This window comes from Pseudochaenichthys georgianus, chromosome 3 (assembly GCF_902827115.2).
Source record: "Pseudochaenichthys georgianus chromosome 3, fPseGeo1.2, whole genome shotgun sequence".
Taxonomy (NCBI): Eukaryota; Metazoa; Chordata; class Actinopteri; order Perciformes; family Channichthyidae; genus Pseudochaenichthys; species Pseudochaenichthys georgianus.
In genome coordinates this window covers 48310196-48337447 of record NC_047505.1, presented here as the reverse complement: position 1 = coordinate 48337447, position 27252 = coordinate 48310196, and the positions used below count along the sequence as shown (strand labels likewise).

Sequence of the window (27252 nt, the reverse complement as noted above, 5' to 3'; positions counted from 1 at the left end):
TATTCCAAGGATATTTTTCAAACATACCCTCCCCTCGTAAGACCAGAACAGAGGAGAGGAAATGTACATTATAAATAGGACTCAAAAGAACACCCCCCCGTTTATTAGTAAGGGATGCCATGACACCGACATCCTTGAAAGTGGGAAAGCTTTGGAGCATTTTACAAGACAGGTGAAAGAAACATGTGTGTTGAATCATTGTAGCCGCCTCACTTGGGTCAGCTCTACCATAAAAGAAAAGCGATTACAAAGGAAACTAATGAAGACACTGATCAAAGTCTGTAATGGTAATATGTAGCAGGTGTTTTAGACCCCAGCAGTCCGCTCCATGCACCACCCTCCCACCACCACTGCTGCCCCATCTGTAAAATTCCCTTAAGTATCACATGTGCTTTGTTAGGAACAATGGACAGAACACATTTCAGCACAATTCAAAACATGTTATGAGCAATGTGGATGAACTCTGGGAGGGTATTTCAACCGTGGGTGATACATAAAGGCAGCCACATGGAGGCTGTACGTTTATGGTGCACTTTCATGATGGGTAGTGAGTTGAAAAGGGCTGACGTGGTTGAAGCCCACACCGGCAGAAAAGCACCTGGAGTTGAGATCCATGCACAAGTTGAAAGAAGGATGGCGAGACTTGTACTGGAGCACGTTCAAAGCATGATTGCTATTTTTACACATAGTCTAAGATGAAAGTGTAACTGCTATTGATTACCAAAAGGGGTAAGCATATGGAATATCTAAGCTAAAGAACAGGATATGTTGAAGAAAATATTTAGGATTTGTTTTTAAAAAATAAAGATGTTTGAACTGCAACATTACCACCTAGCATAATGTTATCAATAATAATGATAAATAAAATAAAAAAATCTAAATTGAATCAAATTGAAAACACATTTTTTCTAATAAAATAGGAAAAAAATAAAATAAAAAGTAACATCAAAAAAGTGTATTTGAAATAAAAATGTATATATATTTTTTTTAATTAAATTAAAAAGTTGTGCATAAGCAGTTCATTCTGATTATAATGTTTCATATTCTTCGTTTTATTTAAGAGTTGTAAGGTCTTTCTTAGCCAGCACAGATATGTTGTATATCTTTAGATCTGTACCTGCGCCGCATCTGCGCAGTGCAACGTGTAGAGCGTGATGACGTAGCTTCCGCCGCGAACACTTGTCCAATCTGGGATTTGTAGTCCTCAATGCTACTCGTGTCGCGTGTTTTTTGAAAATATCTCCACTAAAAAACAATTTGCACCGAAAATATTAACCATTGGGCTCTCACTTTAACAACACGTAAGTCTTCACTGCCATGTGCCCTTTATAATATGAGAAGGCATTAGTACCGTTTTGTCGAGTACTACAACAGCCACCGTCGCATCTAATAAAAGCGAGGCAGTGTAAACACAAGTCCAGGAACATGAAAAGATCGGGTGACAGTGAGGGAGAGAAGAGAAGAAAGGTATTGATAGCGTTTTTCTCCGTTAGGGCTGATATATTTATAAGCCCTGCTGCTGGTTGAATATCTATGCTCCTTATGTGACACTGCTGGAAGCATTTTGGAGGCTAGCAAGCCGCTAATGTCAGTGCATACCTCACCATGCCTGTTTCCTTTATTGTGTTTTCCATTTCCCCCCTAGTCTTCACAATGAAGAGCGAATTACAGTATAGTTGCAGTATAACGGTGCTTTATCACGTAAAGCTGTAGCTTGCAGGATAACGATGTTGCAACATTGCATATTAAGTGGAAAAGGGTCTGTTGGAGAAAATAGTAAAAGTGAGGACTCTACCGTAGGTTGGATTCATCAGCATTTAAATAAAAAGCAACAAGCCAACACATGGCAACACATTAGGCATTAAAGCCTTATTCAGGATGTCATGGTGTGAAGACTGAACAATGAATCAATTGTTAATTGTAGCAATGAAACAGCCCATTATAACTGTACAAAACAAATGGTAAAGTTTGTGTGTAGGGTCTCCAGATTTGGCATGGTGCCAGCCCACATCTGCTTCAGTATTTTCTATAGATGCAGTGGATACTAACTAATGCTTTACAGTAAACATTTGAACGTATTGGTTGATGTAGTGATTATTTTTCTTGAATAATGCTGTAATTGTCCATAAGGCATGCAAGTGAGTTCAGGATTGTTTGCAAATAGAGATGGGTGTGTCTATAACCTGGGATGACCATGTTTTGTTTGTGCAATAAGCTAGTTCGTGCTGTCCTGTGTTTAATAGGGCTTTTTCTGAATAACTTTGCGGTTAGTTGAGATTCCTAAGCAGAGGAAGGAAAGGGCTCAGCTGTGCCCATGGCATCCTGGGATGTGTTACGCCTACAGTCATTCTGTCTGTCTGTTCCTAGTCTTATCTCCTGACTTGGACGCCGTCTGCTGTGGCACATATGTTTGGGTCATGTTAGACAGCAGTGAAACTATGTAAGACGTGGTTCCTCCTGTTTATGAAAGCAGCCATGGCGGCCAGATGAGCGGCTCAGAGAGAGAACTCATTCCAGCTGGCCCTCGGGCACAGCACTGCACAGACCTAATGGCTTAGCTTCCTTTCTCTTTAGATAAATAAAAGGATGAGCAAGATGGAATTGCAATTTAAAAAAATGACTATAAGACTTTAGAGCAGCCAAGGGAGGAGCTGCATGCATTGTCAGTACTTTTCTAACATAATATCAGAGGGTTGTATAATGATACAGATAAAATGATAACAAATAACTTGGATTCATCCAGTATGTGAGTGTGTCTGCAATGCTGCACAAAGTGAGAGATGCGCTATGATAGGTCCACTGTCATTCTGAGTTAGGGAATGCAAGCACCAGCAGATTAGTGCCAAATGAATACACAATCTCCTTAGAAAATCCCACCACAGCAAGTCACTATAGCAAACTGACAGGTGGTATGCCATAGTTTATATTCTTTAAGTGAAATAGAAGGATATTGGCCAAACAACCCAGGAGGAACTACTTTTTTTCTTGATAAATCCATCAGACATTGTTTACACTAGCTATTTTTCCAGCTACAAAAATGCAGACTATTTTTAAATGTATTCATTGCCTTAGGTTCTCAAACAGCTACTTTTTTCATTAATATCTCAGCAATATCAACATTCCACCCCCTTGTCTTGTAATGAATTGAAAAAATCATTATTTTTATCAAAATTGTCATCACAGGATGAATTTCCACTCATGCCTTGGCACCCTGTTCCTTAACCCGATGTTCTAATGCTGTCTTTGATGCAAGCTCGCCATTTGGACAGTGATGACAAGTATAAAGTGCTGTGTCGAAACAGGAAGTGTGTGTGTGAGCGGCAGCCTAAGTAATGATCACACAGGGTCACCAGATGTTGTGAGGTCCTGGGCTCAGCCCGGCCCATTGCTTAGATCAGCCTCATTGCTTTGCTCTGGTTGTGGCACATAGTGCAAGCTGTTTAGTGTATTTAATTTCTGAACACTCATTAAAATGGTTTGTGTTTCCCTTGGCAATTCTGTTAAATTAACAACTACCGAGGTAAAAGCTGATTATGTGGCCACACATCCAGACATGGTTAATCAATTCTCCCACACAAAATGTGAGCTGGTGAATTAGTGTAGAGGAAACGATTTATGGCGACTAATGCCGACGTCCTGTCATGTCAGGCCTAGTGTTTTAGCAAGAGGGGGGTGTCAGATTCAGCACATTCAGCAGCTTTGTGCTCTGCCGGCCATCTTTTTCTCCCTTTTAACCCAAGCGACATGCTGCTTGCTCTATTAATGAGCCAATAATAGAGAAATAGTGTTGGGTGCTGACATAAAACATGGATATGGATACCTAAGGCAGGGTAGCACATAAGCTCCAGCAGAGCTAGATTTACACCTAGGCTCTGTGTAGAATGGTAGAAATGGGAACGCTCTGCATGGGGGCCCTTACGGCTTCATCAGACCCCCGCCAGTCGAGCCGTGGAAAAGCCAGGGCCCAGAAAAATACGGCTGTAGCAGATAATGATACCATTACACTAATGGAGCTGGCAAATGAAGGAGAACCCAGATGCCCTGCTTTATTACCGGAGGGGATCATTTCCTCGCTGCATTCCTAATGGCCTGAGTACACAGTATTGATCAGGCTATCATGCTGCTAATCCTCTACAGAATTACTTATCGCTGGCTAGGTGTCGATCCACCGCATGCCCTGCTCTGGCCTTGCCGCTGTGTGTCCAGCAGGGACCCACCGGGCAGTTTATCCAGGCATGATTTAGGGCCATGCTGGGATGGCGTCTGGGAGGTCTTCACTATAGTGGTCTGGCCAGTTCAATGTGTTAAAAAAAAAAAAAAAAGGTGGCAAATGAACCTTTCATTTAATTAAGGAGCAGGCAATGATGTGGTTCCTCCCTCTTTATGGCCCCATTGGCCGCTGTGGAGCAGGGGAAGCTGTGAGGTTGGGTGTCGTTCTCACTAATTGTGTTGTGCTGTAAATAAGAACAGCAGCTCTCGTGCTATCAGCAGAAGCAGCAGCAGGCAATACTTTTACCACGCCATTGGCCTGATTTGATTACTTAATGCTCTACATATTTAACTCCACTTCATTCTTGCTTTATGTGGCTGAAAACTGGGGAATTCAACATGCAAATGTATTTCTTCAGGCCCAATTATACTGGACCCTCCGAGCTCCAATTCGTATTACTACAATTAGAAAAGTGGCTTTATTTCTAAATTATTCATGGTATGCATTATTTGAACATGACCGAGTATGATTTAGCCTTGGACCATCATCATTACAAATGAATAGGAGGGTCAGGTAGCACAGAGCACTTTGCCCAGGGCTTGTGACCTGTGATATCCTTGGCCCCTTTACTAGGCCCCTGTGTGCATTAGCATCCTCAGGCCATTGGAAGCGTGGCATTGTAGCATCAGCAGAGCCCTCTTGTCACCTCTGGCCTTGGCTAATCAAAGAGTTTACCTTAAGGGGGGCATTTAGCCCTGTTCGTTAGGCCCACTGCAGTGGCCATAAAGAAGTATTTATACATTTCCATCTGGAACAACCTGTCGTGGCTATTGATCCAGATATTTAGTCATTTCTTTCTGCATGCGCCATCAATATTGTGCAAACATCCGTCCACGCGAGTGTTGACCTCAGCCCCAGCCTCTACTTTCCCTCCCATTGGAGTTCAATGATATACTATTCTGAAAAGTAAAATCAATGAATGAATATGAAGTGTTGGTGTGTAATATAGCGCAGGCACCGCGGCCCAAGGTCTTTCATTGATCTGCTATGTGAGCGTTGGAGGGGGCTGATTAGTCTGCTGCTGAGCTTTTCCTCTACATGTCTTTACCTTGTCTCGCCTATTTGATCTTTGGCTCATATATTTGGACTGGGGTGTTTACAGATCAACTTGGTTATTGAAGCCTCTCTTTAAACTACTTCAGCATACTTCTTAGAATGTAATGCAGTCATTTTCCTGCCCATATGGAACAAGAATGTCAGAACTGAGATTATATGAAATGCATATGTGTTGCATACTTGCAATATTACTTACTATGTTGTGAGTGCCTTCATGTTTTAGTGTAGAAGATGTGCCCTTAGCCAACTCAAGTGCAACAGGAAGTGTGACGGTGGGGAATTCTTTGTTTTAAAGTTGTCATTGATAGAAGGATGGGATGGGTTTCTGTATGTTTTCGACCGTTCATCTTTGATTTGCAAATTCATTATATGTTCTGCAACTTGTGACATAAGCAAGATGTTTCCATGAGACAACATGAAGCACTAAGTTTCTTTTAAAGATGGATCTGTATTAATGACAGTGGTTATCATCCATTTAAATGTTGTGTAAGCTTCTCACAATCAATATAAGAAACTCTGCATGTCGTTGTCTCACTTCCTACCACTTTTTTTATAGAGGTCTGTGTTGAATGCATAACATTTTAGAGGTGCATGAAGTCTACATTTGGTTTGCATCTGGAAGGGTATCAACTTTTATGGCCCTGCCTGCATTGTCTCAGGGAACATGACTCAGATGACCTGTTATGTACTCCCATATGTTCCTAAGAGGACCTGTGATCTTTCTAGAAATGTAAATGGAAAAAACAGATATAGCCGTATGCTTGGCATTGCATATTGGTGTGGTCATAGTACTGTAACTGAAAGGTACATCTGCAGAGGTTTCTTTTAAGAGCTAAGCTGACATTTCTTCACTTTTGACTAGTTGACTATATGGCATGGAGCACGGAAAAAAAGGTTCTACCAAAGGCAGAAATCGGACACATTTCCACAGACATAAGGCAGCAGAAATCATGCAATTCTGCTTATATTCATTTCCTTTCGCAGTTTTCATTCTTCCAACAATTATATTTTAATAAAAAAAAACTGCTTGTGAAATACCACTTTAGGGAACCAATAATTGCTACATGCCACCCGGATGGATTCTCCTATGGATGCAGTCACTAGGATTGTCCAAACAGCCCTTGACAGCTCACGTGTCTGACAGCTACTACCGAGCACCTCATATTAGTGTTGAGGCATTAGCCACAGATGTCAGCGTACTCGCAAACAAGGCCGCAGTGTGGATCATGCAAACTGGCCGACCAGATCCGCTGTCAGATTCAATGAGATTACATCGAATATGACCTGCCCAAGTAGGGTTCATCTGTCATGCATGTGTCCCGTCACAAGAGAGACATAGAATAATCAGTTCAATCAATAGATGGTGGTGGCTCATTGGACTGGTGCTGAATAAACATGGGAATGCCCCTCTCAACTCAAACACAGAGGCTACCGTCTCCAGGGGGTTCATTAGCCACTCGAGGCTATGATCCGGGCAAGTCGTTATTTTTCCTTTTCTGTTTGTTTGCATTGTGGTGGTTTGTGTGTGTGTGTGAGAGGATGTGTCTGTGTGTATACAGTATATATGCAGGCCATATGTGCAAAACGTGAGTCTTTTTTTGTAGGTTGATAGGTATAAGATTATATTAGTTTAATTTAGATTAAATAAACGTTGTATTCCCGAATTGGAAAACTATTTTCATTACAGCAGCATGTAAAAAAGGCAGTGCACATAAAAAAATATACAATAAATATATGTACAAAAAGATGTATGTCTAAAGAGTACACAATATAGAAATATACAGTATATAAAATAAAGGTATAAGATATGGGTATCTTTGATAGCACATACTTCTCTTCTCTACACCTGTGTGTTTCTCAATGTCGAGTACGCTTGCTTGGTGGCACACTGTCTTCCAAGTGACTTGCTTCAGAAGCGAGGCAAGAATACTTCCTGGCATTCGGAAAACGAAGAGTGGAACAGGCGAGCAAGTGTGCAGGTGTGCGTCCTGAGAGGCCCCGCCTTACATTTTCCGCCACAGATTTGGGGAAATTGGTCCGTGCGCAAAGCATTGTGGGGATTTTAAGACCGCGGAGTCTACACATGTGCAGCCTCGAAATTTCTCGCTAAGAAGAATTCCAAGTATGCTGGACATTGGAACAGGCCTTCGGCGGCACTCGATGACGTAGGATGCTTGAAATAGTGGCTCTGGAGCAGCTTTACTCGACATTGAGAAACACCCTACATGTGTGTGAATCAGGCCCGGCTCCAGGATGAAATGACTGAGGGGGCTGTTAAAAAATCCGAGGGGGCGATTTTTTTTCACAACAACGAAAAATACTGGCAATGTAATGAATTGACACACCAAGTTTTTTCCTTCTCACTGCTCTACAATCTCTTTGCTTCTTTATTTTTATTCCGGATTCACCCCTCTCATTCCGTTCTTTTCCTCTGATCTTTAATAACAGATAGTCCATTATCAGATGGCTGCACTTTGGTTAACAGACTAACTTTGATTTCCTCAATTCATAAATTGACAGGCTCTGTAATTATACCATAACCTTTTCTCCTCTATCCCTTAACTCCTCTTCCTATACAGATTTACTTACCTCTAGTCAGGTCAGGATTAAAGAAACATTAATCTGGTTGATTTTTTATTTCCAGGATTGAATGTTCAAGTCAAGGCCTAAAACCTAAGACATACAACATAAGAAAGTGACTAATATATAAAACAAATATATATAATATTAGATCAAATACTGCACCAAATGGACAGACACAGATTCAAAATAAAAATAAAGTCCCCTGGTCGGGTCTGCTCTCTGTTCCGAGAATAACCACTAAACGTGGAAAAGCAGCTTTGAGTTATTATGCCCCAACAATTTGGAACAAACTGCCCAAATCGTGCACGTCCGCTGAAACAATTCCTATTTTAAAATCCCGACTTAAAAACGCACCTATTTGCCGCTGCTTTCAATTGAGCTGCCCATACTCACACTACAGTATGCCTTTTCAGTCATGTATTCTGTACCGGCTGTGTTTATTTATTTAATTTATTTCATTACCTTTGCTTATTATGCCTGTTTTTAAATGCCTTTTTAATAATGTATTCATGCTGTATTTGTTCTTAAATGTCTTTTGCTTTTAATCTGTAAAGCACTTTGAATCGCCACGTGCTGAAAAGTGCTATAGAAATAAAATTGCCTTGCCTTGGTTTGTCTCTGGAGTCTAACTGCCATGAGAAATATCATATTAATGTTCCAAAATCCGTCACTAGATGTCGCTCATTGTACCAATACGGTTGATATAATACATAACATATTATTACTATAGTAAAAGGGTTCGCTTTGGCAAAAACCTGATCCATACAGGCAGCCCTAAATAATAACAAGTAACCGTCATGTGTGGTGCTATCTGTAGTTGTCCGTCTTATTTTTTTTGTTGATGTCATATTGTTTTCACCAGGGCCGGCCCTTGGCATAGGCAGTATAGGCAAATGCTAAGGGCGCATCAACCCATCGGGGGCGCCAAAAATTGGGGAGAAAAATTACATCATGTATTTTTTAGCTGCCCGGATTATAACAGACAAAGACTCATTCGGGGTACCCGACGGGTGACCTGCAAAAAAGGTGATTCACGGGTGGTATTTGACAAAACGAATTGTGCTACTTTTAAAGCAAGCAACGATGTTTTCAAATCTGTAATCAAAAAGCTCCTCAAACACTATCGAAACAGTTCCTGCCGTTGCTACGTTAGTTCAAACAGTAACAACGGACTACTTTTCTTAGCGGATGCATGTCAATTTAAATCAATACATAAAACTATTTTTTAAATCAATAAAATCATTTTCTAAATCCATAAAAGCATTTAAATTAATATTGGGAGTCATGTCGTTACTTTGTTGAGAATGTGGCCATGTGTAATAAGCGGGATAATGTGCACATTGCATAATGTGCCTTCATGCCGATCTAGATCCCTCCGTAAAAACAAAACAAACGGCTCGTTCGCGGGCGAGAGCCGGCTCCCGTCGGCGTCTATCGTTATTCCAACCCAGTTTAGATTTAACCACGCCCACTTCCGCATTACGCAAGAACGTAGCTCTACTCGATAGCGTCATAGACTTCTTCTTCGGCAGTTATAGCGGTCGCGGTAGTTGTTTTTTGTGTTTCCAAAGGATTTGTTGACTGAAAGTAAACGATCCTGTAATCAAAGCCATATCGAAGAGTCCTGAGATTGTATTACTGGTGTTTTATCATCTATAAATAGCCTGTGTGTATTCTCAAATGTCGTTTTCAGGACAAACAAAAGACGTTTTAAATATCTTATCAGCTGGTGTAAGTGCAGAATATTGAATAAATACATGTGTGAGTACATATAAGTGTGTGTTTATATGTTTATAAATGAATAAATGTGTGTGTGTGTATATATATATATATATATATATATATATAAAAAACAGTATCATTAAATAATGCTGTGTGTGTATAAATGAATGAATACATCTGTGTATATTTATGAATAAATGCATGTGTGAGTACATATAAGTGTGTGTGTATATGAATAAATGTATATATAAAATAGTATCATTAAATAAATATATATATATATATAATATAAAAAATATAAAATAATGCTGTCAGATAAATGAAGTACACAGTAATAGTCAAGGTTATATTCAATATTCTGCACTTATACCAGCTGATAAGATATTTAAAACGTCTTTTGTTTGTCCTGAAAACGACATTTGAGAATACACACAGGCTATTTATAGATGATAAAACACCAGTAATACAATCTCAGGACTCTTCGATATGGCTTTGATTACAGGATCGTTTACTTTCAGTCAACAAATCCTTTGGAAACACAAAAAACAACTATTCAATATCCTGCTCATCCTGCTTTACCGCGACCGCTATAACTGCCGAAGAAGAAGTCTATGACGCTATCGAGTAGAGCTACGTTCTTGCGTAATGCGGAAGTGGGCGTGGTTAAATCTAAACTGGGTTGGAATAACGATAGACGCCTCCCGTCGTTCACTTAAAAGAGCCGGCTCGTTCGCGACCGACACATTACTACTGTGCGCGCCACATTCGAAATGGCTGAGGTGAGCTCTCTAGCGGAGAATACAGCATTTTCAATAACACTTTCTCAAGAGCGAAATCCAACGTCTGGGAGACTTTTGGTGTCATCCTAGATGGAGAAAATAACCAACAACATCCCACGCTTTTTGAGACAAATATGCAACTGCGTGTGTTAATAATTGCACGTTTTCACTGCTCATATATAGGCTATGCGGGGTCGGGTCGGGTTGCGGAACTAATTGGCAATATGTGCGGGTAGCGGGGCGGGTTCGGCATTGCACGTCGCGGGTGCGGGGCGGGAGCGGGTCTTGAAAATCAGACCCGTGCAGGACTCTGCCCAGCCACCGGAAACAGGGACTCTGCCCGGAAAACAGGGACGTTTTGGTCCCCCGTCCGATCGTGTTTACAGCTAGCACACACGCTAACATTAAGACTACAAGCTCACTTGGGGTGGAGGCTTTTTTACACGTTGCTTGACTGCCTGCCCACATATCTGATCTAAACATAGTAACGTGTATTGGGGAAAATAATTATTTAAAGTTATTTAATAATTGTGACATTAATTATTGTACTTTTTGATGGATGAATGATGCTCAAAGTGAAGGGGCAAAGAATACAACTGAGGGGGCAACGTCCCCTTTTGCCCCCTCGTGCCGCCGGGCCCGGTGTGAATGCTGGTTGCTGCTAATTTGAGCTAGCTCTAGTTAAAAAGATTCCACCATGCACAGCCACCTGCTTAGGACATAACACTGCTCGTGCTGTTTATTTGTGAATTTATTTTCCTTTGTAATGACTCACCTTTCCAATAAAATAAAAGGGCCCACTGTTACGGTGTTGCCGAACATCTGGTTCCAATGGAAAGTCCAAAGCCCTTCATTCACAAAAGCTGCAGGAGACCAGGTTCACAAGGCGCTGTAAATAGTAACCGTTAATTTGTACATCATAAGCTCTTTTCCATAAACAGGAGCAATGAAAGTGTGTTAAAAATACCTGGCGTTCAGCGCGTTGCTTTGTAGACGCTGAACACACGAGGTGCCTTCTTTTAGCCAGTGCCAGGTTTTAGCATTGCAATTAGCTTAGCCAGCTGGAGGTACACTTGCAAACCACCAACAAAAAGAATACCACAGGTGTATACTACTTGTAAAAAATCTTGGTAATATGGGTTTTACTTAATAGGAAGGACATATGGTGTCAGATATATCGGGTTAAATTATGTATCTTTCAATTACCAAAGAAAGTTTGCATTTCAAATGTTATAAAGAAAAAAAGAATTAGAAATTTTTTTTTAATACTAGCGTATCAAATCTTTAAAGCTTTTCGAAAAAAGTGCCAGTCAGGGTTGCCTTTTTTTCAATAATAAATAACTAATTGCCATTATGTTGACAGATTTTGCAGTTGCAATAGGATTTATTATATTGGAGGGATTTATAATTGTTTGATCATTAGTTTCATTTAAATTGAAATTAAATTTAATGATTTTTTTGTGATTCTTTTAAAGAGAATCTGTACTAAACATGTGTTGGATATTTTAGGCTGGGATATCTCTGCAGCTTCCAAATACTCTCGTATTTAGCATCGAAAAATATTGTGCTTCTTGCAATTTGAATATTGCAGTAGTCCATGTTATGAGTTCGATCATATTTTGATTAATTGTGCAGCCCTTTAGTCCGTGTGGCATCAGGTGCTTTGGTTTCCACCTGAGGACTCTAGCAACCATACCAACTCCCAGTCTGGCGTAGGGGTCCTGGGTATCCTGGATTTTCTTTCATGGATCTTTTTGTACTGCTCGTTCCAGCATTTACTCTGCATCAAGCCTTTGAGAAGTGTCTCCTCACTTCAGGTAGCCTGTTCATGTCTCAGTGATTTTTCCTCTGAGCCCCGTGTGTTTTTTCTTCATCAGCCTAACTTTTCCTTGCATATGCGAAGGAGCCAACGACAGCTTGACTGGCATGCTGTCAGACAGGCGATGCCTTTCCAACGGTGGAGCATCAGCCCTCTCCTGTGCACGTGTATGAGTGTTGATCTAGGTGTATGTGTGTGTGTGTGTGTGTGTGTGTAGTAAAGTGGGGGTATTGTCAGGACGTGACCGGCACACTTTGCATGTTCTTCTCGAGACAGGTGCTTCTGGGCGAGCACTGGTGCATGACAGTTGCCTTTCATCGCTGTCTTCTTTACACTTAACCCCTGACCAGCCCTTCCTCTTCCTCCTCATCTTCGTCTCCTCTCTCCTCCCACCTCTTTTCCTCCACGTCTGACCTCTTCTCACGGCACTTCCCTCGGCCGCCCTGAGTGATGGACTGCGAAAGGCTGGTGGGCGGGTTTGTATGTGGTGGTGGTGGTGTGGCGCGGCAGGCTTGTCACGACCCTTACGCTGTCAGGCCACGGAAACCCAGCTGTCCAGACTGAGCTGCACACACACCCTCACACACTTCCACACCACAACTTTTTGTTCAACAGTCCGTAATTCCATCCACCGGCGCTGTCAAGCACTTGATCAAACGTGCATAAAGAAAGGCGCCCCTTGGCTGAATCCCATCTTCTCTCTTCCTATCATAATGTAGGCAGATTTCACCTCCTCTGCCTGTTTCTCCAGCTCTGTTTATTCAGATGAGCCTGACTGGGGGGGCAGCGGGTCACATCCACTTGCCTGGCTAAAACGTTCCTGAATTGAGGGTTGTCTCCAGTGAGATGGAAAGAGAAAGAACACAAGGAGGGGTTAGAAAGGGCTGCTGAGCGGTCATGTCAGGGCTGTTTTCAGGGCTGTGTGTGTGTGTGCGCCATGGCAGGGGTAGGGGTTAGGGAGTGTGAGGGTTCACTTGTCAACCCCTGTGTCATGCTTGCCCTGGCCCTGTTATGTAGAGGGCATCCACTGTCATTTGTTGCAGGACTGCTTGAAGTGGAGTGAGCCACAGAAGCATAAAAAGCAGCCGCACACTGCGAGCTCTCAGGTGCTCGAGTAACACACATTCATTTAAAAGTACAAACCCTACTCTGCAGGAACTAATCCCTTAATAGTTTGACACCCTAAAGTTTTCTTTGTGGAGATTTATTTTAGGGTCGGCCTTTTAATCTCCGCCATACGAGTGTTTGTTTAAGATGGATCCAGATGTTTTCCATAGGGCGTCATTAATTTGATGTTGTTTTCCCCTTTTATTCTTTGAGCCTTATCATGTTAAGTGAAGTAGGTGGATTAAAGTCGTGCCAACTTTAGGAAATACATAAACTAGGTAAGCCATTCTTCACTTTTTTTGAAGTTTATCCCTGTGTGTGTGTATCGGCGTGTTTCAGTGTAGGCATCTGACATACATCTCCCACATTCTCTCCACTTTGGAAAAACAGCGATTGGTTAAGACTCCTTAAACTTGTTGTTGGAGTGTCGTCGAAGCACAGCGCGCACCATGAGCTTAATCTAACAACAGCCCGTCTGCCATACTGTACGCGCTATGTGCCAGCGAGAGGACCCCTTCCTTGCAGCCATTGTCACATATAGGGGCCATTGTCACTTATGAGATGGACTCATGTAAATGTGGTGACAGGCTACTGTCTCGGCTGACTGACAGCACAGAGGGATTGGGCTAATCTGAGTGACTGATTCGAGGCGCGCAGCAGCTCGGCTGTCCCCATAACTCCTGAGAAATAGACAGCTTCAGCGGAGTTATCTGTGTTTGTAAGTCCTTCTGCTGCACTGGGATGACAATAGGGATTAGTGCCAAGGTTCTTTAAACTGTTTTTTTATTTTATTTTTGGGAGGGGGGAAGGGGGCCTCTTATCGGTGTCTCGGCAGGATGCTGCCGCAGCCAGTTTTCCTTGACTGTCAATTAAAGAGGGGATCATTAACTTCAAGGGTATAAATGTTCTAACACTGGTATTACGTTGGGAAGCTAAGTCGCTGACAGATGTTCCAACTTTAATTCTCCACTTGTTTTTTTGTCCTTTAATTAATTTATGTATCACTATTCGGGTTTTAAATATTTTCTCCCCCTGTCTGCTCTTTGTTAGCCTGTAATCTCAGTTACCATGGTAGTCGCAAAGACGATTGGGCCTTGTCACTCGCCTGTGTTTCTTAGGAGGTTCAATCGGCTAATGTATTCAATATCGCCCAAACTGAAAGGTAAACAGTATCTAATGGCGCGTGTATTCCTGCACTGCCTCAATGCAGCCTGGAGGCGCTGGGCGGGCGGGAAGCAGCGCGCCTGCCTCGAGTTCTCCCGGCTTTTCAGGAGGAACCAGCTACTTAGAATGGCGCTTGATAACAACAAAACGAGTATCTCTGTACATGTGTGGGATGTTTGGGAAGGTAAACAAAAGTAGTGTACTACTTTGGGGGTTTGGCGGTTGTGAAGCGTAAGTATGACAGCTGTGGTTGAGATTTCCTCAGAGTGGTGGAGCTGGGTACAGTAAGGTGTACTGCAGGTAGTGAAGGAAAACAAGAGGAGGAGAGACGTTAAGGGGAGTGGGAGAGAGATAGGCGACGGAGACTGCTAATGGGCAAACTCTCTTCATCCACTGCCACTGCCATCAGCACCACCACCCTGTTCTCTCATGACAGCTCTTTCCCTTTGTTCTCCCCCTCGGCCCACTCTCTGCCGGGGATTCGTGACAAGTTTTCGCGGGCTGATCAAACACCGCGGTGACACCTGATTAGGATATAGTGCGTGTTTACAGCCGTGCATGGCGAGGACCCCCCCCCCCCACCCTTTCCAGACAACAAGGGAGACTTCACCTTGACTAATTAAATTTGCACCTGCAATGCCAGCTGTGACAGCCACTGCAGGGTTGCATTTATTTATGTCACTCTATACATACTTCCTGTGACGTTCATGCGGGCTGAGTTTGCAGTCGCTCCTCTGTTTACCCACAGTGTGGGGTTTTGAAAAGTCTGCGTGTAATATCATGGCTTTCAAAATTGCTTCTGACTGATAACTAAAGAAAATATTTTCCCTTGCATATTTTGGTGGCGTTATTTGAATATTTATGATTTCCGGTTATATTTCTGGCGATTTCTGCATAAACATTGCGCTCCTCTGAAACGACAAAATTAAATGCGAGGTTGACTTAGGGATAGCAGGTGGCACAACATGCCATATCAAATTTAATTTGCAACTTTATGGCATTCGGTTGGAATATATAAATAACTTTTGTTTTTGCTTATACATTTTATGCATTATTTCAAAGTGTTAAGTGAAGACGGTTATCGTTGATTTATTCTGTGTTATCACTTGCGGAATCAATTTTAGAAATGGGGTTTGAACCCTTGTTTAACATGAGATTTGTGTCTTCCTTGCTTAATGTGTGTATTTATTAAATCATGGATTAATTTGCGTACATCTGTGCTTGTACATGATCTGCCTTTCAGAGCATGCGTGTGTGTGTATCTATCTAAATCAGTGTTGAGAGTGTAAAAGGCCACAGCTGAAGTGAGCAGGACATCAGTCACCAAGGAGCAGGAGACAGGGCCTGGTAATTTGTGGCTCTCCCCCCTTTCCCCTCACTCTCTATCTGTCCCCCCCCCCCTCATCCTCCCTCCCCAGCCTCAAATTGACCAGGCTCGACTGCTGGTCATGCTGTATTACATGGGTTAGATGGAGTAATTATTTCTAGGCCACTGACTACAAGCAAGATTAATAGTTTTTGAAACGGCCATAATGGAGGGCTGACCCGGTGTGACATAAGCATTATTTCAAGCTCACCTCCACTCTCATCCCTCTCACCTCTGGGCACTGGCAGAGTGTGATTTATACCTGGGTTAATGAGGGGGAGGGGACCTATAAGAGCCCAGGCCCAACAGCATACCAGTGCAGTACAGGCCCACTCCCCCGACTCAAGACAGCGGGGTCACTGGAGGAAGTTTTTGCATGATTGGGTTTTGAAACAAGATGTAGAATGATTAAAATCTACAATTAATGTCATATTCTTACTGTAAGTTGTAATTGGATTTGAAACCTAAATGGTTTAGGCTGTTCATCGCATGATACATTGTGGAAAGAATGAAACATATGCTATGATATCCGATCCTATAATATCCCGGGTCGCGTCATCTGTCTAATCCCCCCCCACACCTCACTCCTGACGCTCCAGAGAGAAGCTGGGATGCTGTCACTAGGTGGCACTTGGACATCATGTTATCAGATGCGCTCTCCCCTTCACCCCACCATCCTCTCCCTCTCCCTCCTTTCTTGCCTCCCTCACTTCCTCCCTGTGCTAAGTACACCTCAGATGTCAGGGTGTTTTATTTTTATTGGATGAGGGCAGTGTGTAATGCATTCACCTCCGTTCCTGCCAGCTGTTAAATGCCCCAGAACATGGTCTGGCCAGGCTCCGCCCCGTTAACCCCTCTGATTGGCTGTAATAATTAGCAGAAGTGAACAGTAACTATGGGGCCTAGTGAGGGTTTGGGACAGCTTGCGACTCGCTGATTCGTACGTGACAGAATGGTCCGTCCTTAGTTGACTTGGGTCCGGCCCAACCTGGCCACATCCCCCCCCCCCCCGACTTTGTGTGTATTTTAAGCTTTAATATTAACCCTCAACACATGCATGCGGTGTGGCACCAGCAATTACATTTTCAAATGGCTGGGTTTGTAAACCTCCAGTATGTTAATCTGTCACCATTCAAGCTACTGGGAAGAGTGAAAAGAGGATTAGGCTATTCAATTCCTGGTAGAATATTTCCCTTTGTTCAGAATGAGTGAAGGAAAAATAAATAAAGAAATGAGGTGGCTTCTCAAGCAAGACAAGTGCCGTCTGCTATACCTCAGGATTAGCTAATGCCATTATAGCAAACGTATCTGCCTCGGGATTCCAGGAAGACAGACTGACGACAGTGTAAACAGCCACAGATGATATTCAGCCCTTAATTTAATATTAATCTGAGGTCCCATCATAATGCCAGTTCATCTGGGTCAAAAACTACATGAGACAGAATTAGACCTGTCCTAGATGTTCACCACACATCTGTTTTGTCCCATGTGTCTTCCTAGTGGCTTAGGTGATTGATAGTGTTTAAACTTATGCCACCGCTCGAGCTTGTTATTTAATACCATATTCAAAACCAGTCCCAACAAATAATTCAAGAGGTTGTCTGTCTAGTTATATGTGTATGATATAGATGATAGCAGAAAACTAGTCGCACTTCAATGGACAGGAAAACATGTAATAGACAGGATCTTCTCTATTTTTTACGTTATATATTTTTCCCCTACAAATGGCTCGCTTTACGTGTCGTGTGTGTGACTGTGACACACACTTGACTTGTGTTTTGTCAAGCAATATACTTTATCAAATCTTATGTTTAGCATAAGGTTATATACCACATGATAATTGTCACAGCTGTCATCCAATCCGGCACAGTACCCCCAGCCTCAGCCCCTCGTTTACCCTTGACTCCCAGCCCCTCCGGTCGGATTGCACATCATCTTTATCCCAGATGAAGTACCAGCCTCGGTAGTGTCAGAAGATGATCTAATATGGAGCCGGAAGGACACAGAGCTGGGAAATCATCGTCATTTGAAGAGGTTGCTTGTCACATGATGGGTTTGATCAACCCGTGCCGCGGTACACAGAGCCGGGTCTTTGCACAGTCTAACAGTGGTACTGGATTAGAGACACAAGCCACTTCCACTGTGTTCAGTCACTCACACGCGGAGACACGCGGCAGGACTGAAATCCTCCTCGCACACTTCATCCACATCATGTGCAGACGTCTTCGTCAAGCCTACTGTATGGAAATGAGGAACACTGCTGTTGACAATGATAGTGTGCCAGTTTCCCCCTTTTTAAGGCATATTTCACACGTTATAAAAACTGAAGCCTGCAGAAATACTGAGGAGCTACAGTTCCAGTTGGTCTGCCTGACCTGCCTGAATGCTACTGATCTGTGACACGTCGAGACAATGGCAGTGTGTGTGAGGAGTCTGGCTCTACACCCCTCAGACACCGTGTATGGCTAAGTGCTATTGAATTGTTTATTGTCACAAATCACAAACCTTTCAATGACTAGGTGCGACCAGCCCACTCATCCATCCATCCAGCTGCTCTGCCCTGAGCCGTGTATTGGTCTGCTCGGGCTCTGAGGAGCGTAACGCCGGCCTCCGGTGCTGCTGGGGATTTTAAACGCTCCACCTGCTTATCGATCTCTTCTGCCCCGCTGAGCCAAGCCGTGCCTGGCCAGCAGAAAGAGGGAGAGCGAGGAGAGGGGAAGGGCAATCTGGTGGCCTCAGTCCTCTGGTACTCAGGTCTGTCCTTGACACTGCCTGTGGGACGCAGGCCTGGAGGACGCCTCTTGTCCTCCCTGTAAGCTCTGCATCCAGCTAGCCAGCCCTCCCCCTAGGCCAAGCTGCACTTTGCACAGCCTTATTGATTTTTTTTGGATGGGCAGGAAAAAGTGTGGCTGGATGGTGAGAGCGAATGAGAGCGGGAGGGGGAAATTGAGGGAGCTTTCTAAAGCACTGACTTCTCCTTGACTGCACCTCGAGACGCGACAACCCTGTTAGAACAACTCAGTGGCCCCGGTGCCCCGCTGAAAACTGCTAATCACAGTCTTTCAATCAACGTTCTCCGTCCTCTCTTCTCTTTCCTCCCTCCATCCCTCTCCCCTTCCTCAATTTCTCACTCTTTCCATTTACTTACCCCTTGCTGAACCGCTCCTTCCCAGAATACCAAGGGACTGCGTCTGCATTAAAACTGGCCATTCCACATGGAAAACAGCTGACCTCATGAAAGCATATTTGAAGGTGAAAACTAAAAAGCTTTTCTCTATCGACATAATCTTAATGGAAACATAATGGCCTGGCCACAAACTAACAATTAAGGCAAAACTGCAAAATGGCCCTTGCATATCAGTGGTGGTGACGAAGAGCTCACATGGCTTTGTGCCAACAGGGCTGCTGGGTGTAAAGCTGCCATTAAACAAGACATTTAACCCCAGGGTCCTCCAGCGGAAAAAACTTTTATTGTCGATCAGAAATCTTTAGATGTTCTGGGCCGCTCCTGTGTAAGTGTGTGACTGTGAAGCTGTGAGTATGGTTTCTGATAAAGAGCATGCTCAGGCAATCTCTCCCGGATAAATAAAAAGGTTATGTAAGGCGTACATCGACAGATCTCTTAAATTGCCCTTCTCTCTTTCTCCTCTCCAGATTTTGACTCGGTAAAGGTCACAGAAACATATTTTTTTCCCTTTGAGGTGTAGATAAGTGTGAAATAGATGTTGACACCACAGACACATTGAAAAGCACTCCAACAGAGTGGCCATGTGCCAACCTGTCTGTGGCTGGCTTTGTGCATTTGTAAATACTTTTGAATGATTGATCCGGAGACCGGGTCGGTGCGGTGAGAGAGATAAAAAATAGATGAGGTCCAGGCTTCTTTTTCTTCTCCATCTCTTCCTCTTTCACACGCATGGACACACTCTTCCTCTGACAGAACTACATGCACCCTGGGATGACTGGGAACTTTAAGTAAGTGTTCGTGTGAAAAAACTGCACACAAAGTTCAAGATACGACAGGACTTTTGAGGCTTAGTTCAAAAGGCACATCGGATGTGTGTTAGTGTACCTTATCTTGCACCTGTGACATTTAATTAAGTTGTGTGTGTGTGTGTGAATGTAATTAATGAGTGGCAGTGGTCCCCCACAGCTCTGGTAATGTGCTTGGATCAGTGTTATAAACAGGGCGTGAAAGGTCTGCCCAGCGCCAGCCCTTTAAGTGACTGGCCTCGTGTTCAGGTAGATGGATGGAAATGTTCTAATATTAATGATCACGTCCCCTGCCGACCTGTCGCGAGGTGGAATGAGCAGCGAAGCCTTCAGCCTCCAACAACAATTAACGGTCCTGTCTGCCATTTATCATCACGTACCCAACCTGTGGACTCCCACTGAACACATGCTGAACGCGTCTGTCAATACATACTCAATGTTCACGTCATTGATTGGATAAAAAGATGGAAAATGGCATAGCTTTCATCCGCAGTTATTTCTGGACATATTTCCTTTTTTTATTTCGGATCCTAAAAAGCAAAACAAATCATTGCTTCTGGATTTAATGTATGAATAAGACCCTTTCTTGTAACGATCCTGCAATATGTCTCAATATGTGAAACATGCTAAGGATTATATTCTTAATAACTGACCTAAACATCTGTTTTGTTTTATTTGCATGATGCTCTTGGATGGATGACCTTGCATTAAATGTGATTTGTGAATGTAGGCTAGACCTACATGCCAAATTGAATCTGTAAATACATCTCAGGATAACACAGATTACCCAGCCAAAGAATTGATCAACATGAAAGGATCTGAAGCAATTGTTTTTAAATGTTTCTGGTGACGTCACCCCGATTGACCTTTAGCTCTCAGTCTAATTCATATTCATGAGCTGGTCCTGAGCATGAGAGTGGAGACATGAGGTTACACATTACCAACAACCCTGCACTGAGGTCAACTCCCACACATTCCAGTTAGCCATTGACTTACCCAGTTAGCCGTCACACAGTCGCAAAACATCTCGTCGTTATTCTTCAAATAAATGAGTGTGGCTGTAAACACAATGTCAGAAGTACGAAGTGGTGAATTGTTGCCCTGAATGATTATTTTATGCATTAACAACAAGATGTGTGAAAATAGTTGAACATTTAATTTCCAACATTGTGACTAGTGCTAGGCTTCTGTTTTTAGCATGTGTATAAGGTAGACACAGCAGTACAAGTGGAAACTCTGCGTGTGTGCTTGTGTCTCTCTTGTGTGTGGTGGCACCTAGGTGCTGTGTTATCTCACCATAGTTCAAGTCAGTGGCATACTCTGAAGATGAGGTAGACCCCGAACTGTGGCGACCTTTATGAACACCTGCAGGTAGCTGAAGAGCCTTGGGTTTTTGATTAAAGGGTTTTCTTAAGTTCCTCTCAGTTCAGCCTAACTTTTCCTTGCATATGCGAAGGAGCCAACGACAGCTTGACTGGCATGCTGTCAGACAGGCGATGCCTTTCCAACGGTGGAGCATCAGCCCTCTCCTGTGCACGTGTATGAGTGTTGATCTAGGTGTATGTGTGTGTGTGTGTGTGTGTGTGTAGTAAAGTGGGGGTATTGTCAGGACGTGACCGGCACACTTTGCATGTTCTTCTCGAGACAGGTGCTTCTGGGCGAGCACTGGTGCATGACAGTTGCCTTTCATCGCTGTCTTCTTTACACTTAACCCCTGACCAGCCCTTCCTCTTCCTCCTCATCTCGTCTCCTCTCTCCTCCCACCTCTTTTCCTCCACGTCTGACCTCTTCTCACGGCACTTCCCTCGGCCGCCCTGAGTGATGGACTGCGAAAGGCTGGTGGGCGGGTTTGTATGTGGTGGTGGTGGTGTGGCGCGGCAGGCTTGTCACGACCCTTACGCTGTCAGGCCACGGAAACCCAGCTGTCCAGACTGAGCTGCACACACACCCTCACACACTTCCACACCACAACTTTTTGTTCAACAGTCCGTAATTCCATCCACCGGCGCTGTCAAGCACTTGATCAAACGTGCATAAAGAAAGGCGCCCCTTGGCTGAATCCCATCTTCTCTCTTCCTATCATAATGTAGGCAGATTTCACCTCCTCTGCCTGTTTCTCCAGCTCTGTTTATTCAGATGAGCCTGACTGGGGGGGCAGCGGGTCACATCCACTTGCCTGGCTAAAACGTTCCTGAATTGAGGGTTGTCTCCAGTGAGATGGAAAGAGAAAGAACACAAGGAGGGGTTAGAAAGGGCTGCTGAGCGGTCATGTCAGGGCTGTTTTCAGGGCTGTGTGTGTGTGCGCCATGGCAGGGGTTAGGGGTTAGGGAGTGTGAGGGTTCACTTGTCAACCCCTGTGTCATGCTTGCCCTGGCCCTGTTATGTAGAGGGCATCCACTGTCATTGTGTTGCAGGACTGCTTGAAGTGGAGTGAGCCACAGAAGCATTAAAAGCAGCCGCACACTGCGAGCTCTCAGGTGCTCGAGTAGTAACACACATTCATTTAAAGTACAAACCCTACTCTGCAGGAACTAATCCCTTAATAGTTTGACACCCCTAAAGTTTCTTTGTGGAGATTTATTTTAGGGGTCGGCCTTTTAATCTCCGCCATACGAGTGTTTGTTAAGATGGATCCAGATGTTTTCCATAGGGCGTCATTAATTTGATGTTGTTTTCCCTTTTATTCTTTGAGACCTTATCATGTTAAGTGAAGTAGGTGGATTAAAGTCGTGCCAACTTTAGGAAATACATAAACTAGGTAAGCCATTCTTCACTTTTTTTGAAGTTTATCCCTGTGTGTGTGTGTATCGGCGTGTTTCAGTGTAGGCATCTGACATACATCTCCCACATTCTCTCCACTTTGGAAAAACAGCGATTGGTTAAGACTCCTTAAACTTGTTGTTGGAGTGTCGTCGAAGCACAGCGCGCACCATGAGCTTAATCTAACAACAGCCCGTCTGCCATACTGTACGCGCTATGTGCCAGCGAGAGGACCCCTTCCTTGCAGCCATTGTCACATATAGGGGCCATTGTCACTTATGAGATGGACTCATGTAAATGTGGTGACAGGCTACTGTCTCGGCTGACTGACAGCACAGAGGGATTGGGCTAATCTGAGTGACTGATTCGAGGCGCGCAGCAGCTCGGCTGTCCCCATAACTCCTGAGAAATAGACAGCTTCAGCGGAGTTATCTGTGTTTGTAAGTCCTTCTGCTGCACTGGGATGACAATAGGGATTAGTGCCAAGGTTCTTTAAACTGTTTTTTTATTTTATTTTTGGGAGGGGGGAAGGGGGCCTCTTATCGGTGTCTCGGCAGGATGCTGCCGCAGCCAGTTTTCCTTGACTGTCAATTAAAGAGGGGATCATTAACTTCAAGGGTATAAATGTTCTAACACTGGTATTACGTTGGGAAGCTAAGTCGCTGACAGATGTTCCAACTTTAATTCTCCACTTGTTTTTTTTGTCCTTTAATTAATTTATGTATCACTATTCGGGTTTTAAATATTTTCTCCCCCTGTCTGCTCTTTGTTAGCCTGTAATCTCAGTTACCATGGTAGTCGCAAAGACGATTGGGCCTTGTCACTCGCCTGTGTTTCTTAGGAGGTTCAATCGGCTAATGTATTCAATATCGCCCAAACTGAAAGGTAAACAGTATCTAATGGCGCGTGTATTCCTGCACTGCCTCAATGCAGCCTGGAGGCGCTGGGCGGGCGGGAAGCAGCGCGCCTGCCTCGAGTTCTCCCGGCTTTTCAGGAGGAACCAGCTACTTAGAATGGCGCTTGATAACAACAAAACGAGTATCTCTGTACATGTGTGGGATGTTTGGGAAGGTAAACAAAAGTAGTGTACTACTTTGGGGGTTTGGCGGTTGTGAAGCGTAAGTATGACAGCTGTGGTTGAGATTTCCTCAGAGTGGTGGAGCTGGGTACAGTAAGGTGTACTGCAGGTAGTGAAGGAAAACAAGAGGAGGAGAGACGTTAAGGGGAGTGGGAGAGAGATAGGCGACGGAGACTGCTAATGGGCAAACTCTCTTCATCCACTGCCACTGCCATCAGCACCACCACCCTGTTCTCTCATGACAGCTCTTTCCCTTTGTTCTCCCCCTCGGCCCACTCTCTGCCGGGGATTCGTGACAAGTTTTCGCGGGCTGATCAAACACCGCGGTGACACCTGATTAGGATATAGTGCGTGTTTACAGCCGTGCATGGCGAGGACCCCCCCCCCCCACCCTTTCCAGACAACAAGGGAGACTTCACCTTGACTAATTAAATGTGCACCTGCAATGCCAGCTGTGACAGCCACTGCAGGGTTGCATTTATTTATGTCACTCTATACATACTTCCTGTGACGTTCATGCGGGCTGAGTTTGCAGTCGCTCCTCTGTTTACCCACAGTGTGGGGTTTTGAAAAGTCTGCGTGTAATATCATGGCTTTCAAAATTGCTTCTGACTGATAACTAAAGAAAATATTTTCCCTTGCATATTTTGGTGGCGTTATTTGAATATTTATGATTTCCGGTTATATTTCTGGCGATTTCTGCATAAACATTGCGCTCCTCTGAAACGACAAAATTAAATGCGAGGTTGACTTAGGGATAGCAGGTGGCACAACATGCCATATCAAATTTAATTTGCAACTTTATGGCATTCGGTTGGAATATATAAATAACTTTTGTTTTTGCTTATACATTTTATGCATTATTTCAAAGTGTTAAGTGAAGACGGTTATCGTTGATTTATTCTGTGTTATCACTTGCGGAATCAATTTTAGAAATGGGGTTTGAACCCTTGTTTAACATGAGATTTGTGTCTTCCTTGCTTAATGTGTGTATTTATTAAATCATGGATTAATTTGCGTACATCTGTGCTTGTACATGATCTGCCTTTCAGAGCATGCGTGTGTGTGTATCTATCTAAATCAGTGTTGAGAGTGTAAAAGGCCACAGCTGAAGTGAGCAGGACATCAGTCACCAAGGAGCAGGAGACAGGGCCTGGTAATTTGTGGCTCTCCCCCCTTTCCCCTCACTCTCTATCTGTCCCCCCCCCCTCATCCTCCCTCCCCAGCCTCAAATTGACCAGGCTCGACTGCTGGTCATGCTGTATTACATGGGTTAGATGGAGTAATTATTTCTAGGCCACTGACTACAAGCAAGATTAATAGTTTTTGAAACGGCCATAATGGAGGGCTGACCCGGTGTGACATAAGCATTATTTCAAGCTCACCTCCACTCTCATCCCTCTCACCTCTGGGCACTGGCAGAGTGTGATTTATACCTGGGTTAATGAGGGGGAGGGGACCTATAAGAGCCCAGGCCCAACAGCATACCAGTGCAGTACAGGCCCACTCCCCCGACTCAAGACAGCGGGGTCACTGGAGGAAGTTTTGCATGATTGGGTTTTGAAACAAGATGTAGAATGATTAAAATCTACAATTAATGTCATATTCTTACTGTAAGTTGTAATTGGATTTGAAACCTAAATGGTTTAGGCTGTTCATCGCATGATACATTGTGGAAAGAATGAAACATATGCTATGATATCCGATCCTATAATATCCCGGGTCGCGTCATCTGTCTAATCCCCCCCCACACCTCACTCCTGACGCTCCAGAGAGAAGCTGGGATGCTGTCACTAGGTGGCACTTGGACATCATGTTATCAGATGCGCTCTCCCCTTCACCCCACCATCCTCTCCCTCTCCCTCCTTTCTTGCCTCCCTCACTTCCTCCCTGTGCTAAGTACACCTCAGATGTCAGGGTGTTTTATTTTTATTGGATGAGGGCAGTGTGTAATGCATTCACCTCCGTTCCTGCCAGCTGTTAAATGCCCCAGAACATGGTCTGGCCAGGCTCCGCCCCGTTAACCCCTCTGATTGGCTGTAATAATTAGCAGAAGTGAACAGTAACTATGGGGCCTAGTGAGGGTTTGGGACAGCTTGCGACTCGCTGATTCGTACGTGACAGAATGGTCCGTCCTTAGTTGGGCTTAGTTGACTTGGGTCCGGCCCAACCTGGCCACATCCCCCCCCCCCCCCGACTTTGTGTGTATTTTAAGCTTTAATATTAACCCTCAACACATGCATGCGGTGTGGCACCAGCAATTACATTTTCAAATGGCTGGGTTTGTAAACCTCCAGTATGTTAATCTGTCACCATTCAAGCTACTGGGAAGAGTGAAAAGAGGATTAGGCTATTCAATTCCTGGTAGAATATTTCCCTTTGTTCAGAATGAGTGAAGGAAAAATAAATAAAGAAATGAGGTGGCTTCTCAAGCAAGACAAGTGCCGTCTGCTATACCTCAGGATTTAGCTAATGCCATTATAGCAAACGTATCTGCCTCGGGATTCCAGGAAGACAGACTGACGACAGTGTAAACAGCCACAGATGATATTCAGCCCTTAATTTAATATTAATCTGAGGTCCCATCATAATGCCAGTTCATCTGGGTCAAAAACTACATGAGACAGAATTAGACCTGTCCTAGATGTTCACCACACATCTGTTTTGTCCCATGTGTTTTCCTAGTGGCTTAGGTGATTGATAGTGTTTAAACTTATGCCACCGCTCGAGCTTGTTATTTAATACCATATTCAAAACCAGTCCCAACAAATAATTCAAGAGGTTGTCTGTCTAGTTATATGTGTATGATATAGATGATAGCAGAAAACTAGTCGCACTTCAATGGACAGGAAAACATGTAATAGACAGGATCTTCTCTATTTTTTACGTTATATATTTTTCCCCTACAAATGGCTCGCTTTACGTGTCGTGTGTGTGACTGTGACACACACTTGACTTGTGTTTTGTCAAGCAATATACTTTATCAAATCTTATGTTTAGCATAAGGTTATATACCACATGATAATTGTCACAGCTGTCATCCAATCCGGCACAGTACCCCAGCCTCAGCCCCTCGTTTACCCTTGACTCCCAGCCCCTCCGGTCGGATTGCACATCATCTTTATCCCAGATGAAGTACCAGCCTCGGTAGTGTCAGAAGATGATCTAATATGGAGCCGGAAGGACACAGAGCTGGGAAATCATCGTCATTTGAAGAGGTTGCTTGTCACATGATGGGTTTGATCAACCCGTGCCGCGGTACACAGAGCCGGGTCTTTGCACAGTCTAACAGTGGTACTGGATTAGAGACACAAGCCACTTCCACTGTGTTCAGTCACTCACACGCGGAGACACGCGGCAGGACTGAAATCCTCCTCGCACACTTCATCCACATCATGTGCAGACGTCTTCGTCAAGCCTACTGTATGGAAATGAGGAACACTGCTGTTGACAATGATAGTGAGCCAGTTTCCCCCTTTTTTAAGGCATATTTCACACGTTATAAAAACTGAAGCCTGCAGAAATACTGAGGAGCTACAGTTCCAGTTGGTCTGC

At 43.8% G+C, this 27252-nt stretch overlaps 1 protein-coding gene across 2 annotated transcripts in view; it reads left to right on the top strand.

Annotated features, from left to right (window-relative positions):
- The first annotated feature begins 1395 nt into the window (after positions 1-1395).
- fto (FTO alpha-ketoglutarate dependent dioxygenase) overlaps positions 1396-27252 on the top strand; it is a 138034-nt gene continuing 112177 nt past the window's right edge. Inside the window, exon 1 of one of the 2 annotated variants that reach the window (XM_071202535.1) lies at positions 1396-1467. In XM_071202535.1, coding sequence (XP_071058636.1) covers positions 1426-1467 — 42 coding nt within the window. In that variant the 5' untranslated portion in view covers positions 1396-1425. Of the gene's footprint in view, positions 1468-10364; positions 10411-27252 lie in introns of those variants that run through there. The other variant, XM_034077661.2, reaches the window with a different exon arrangement.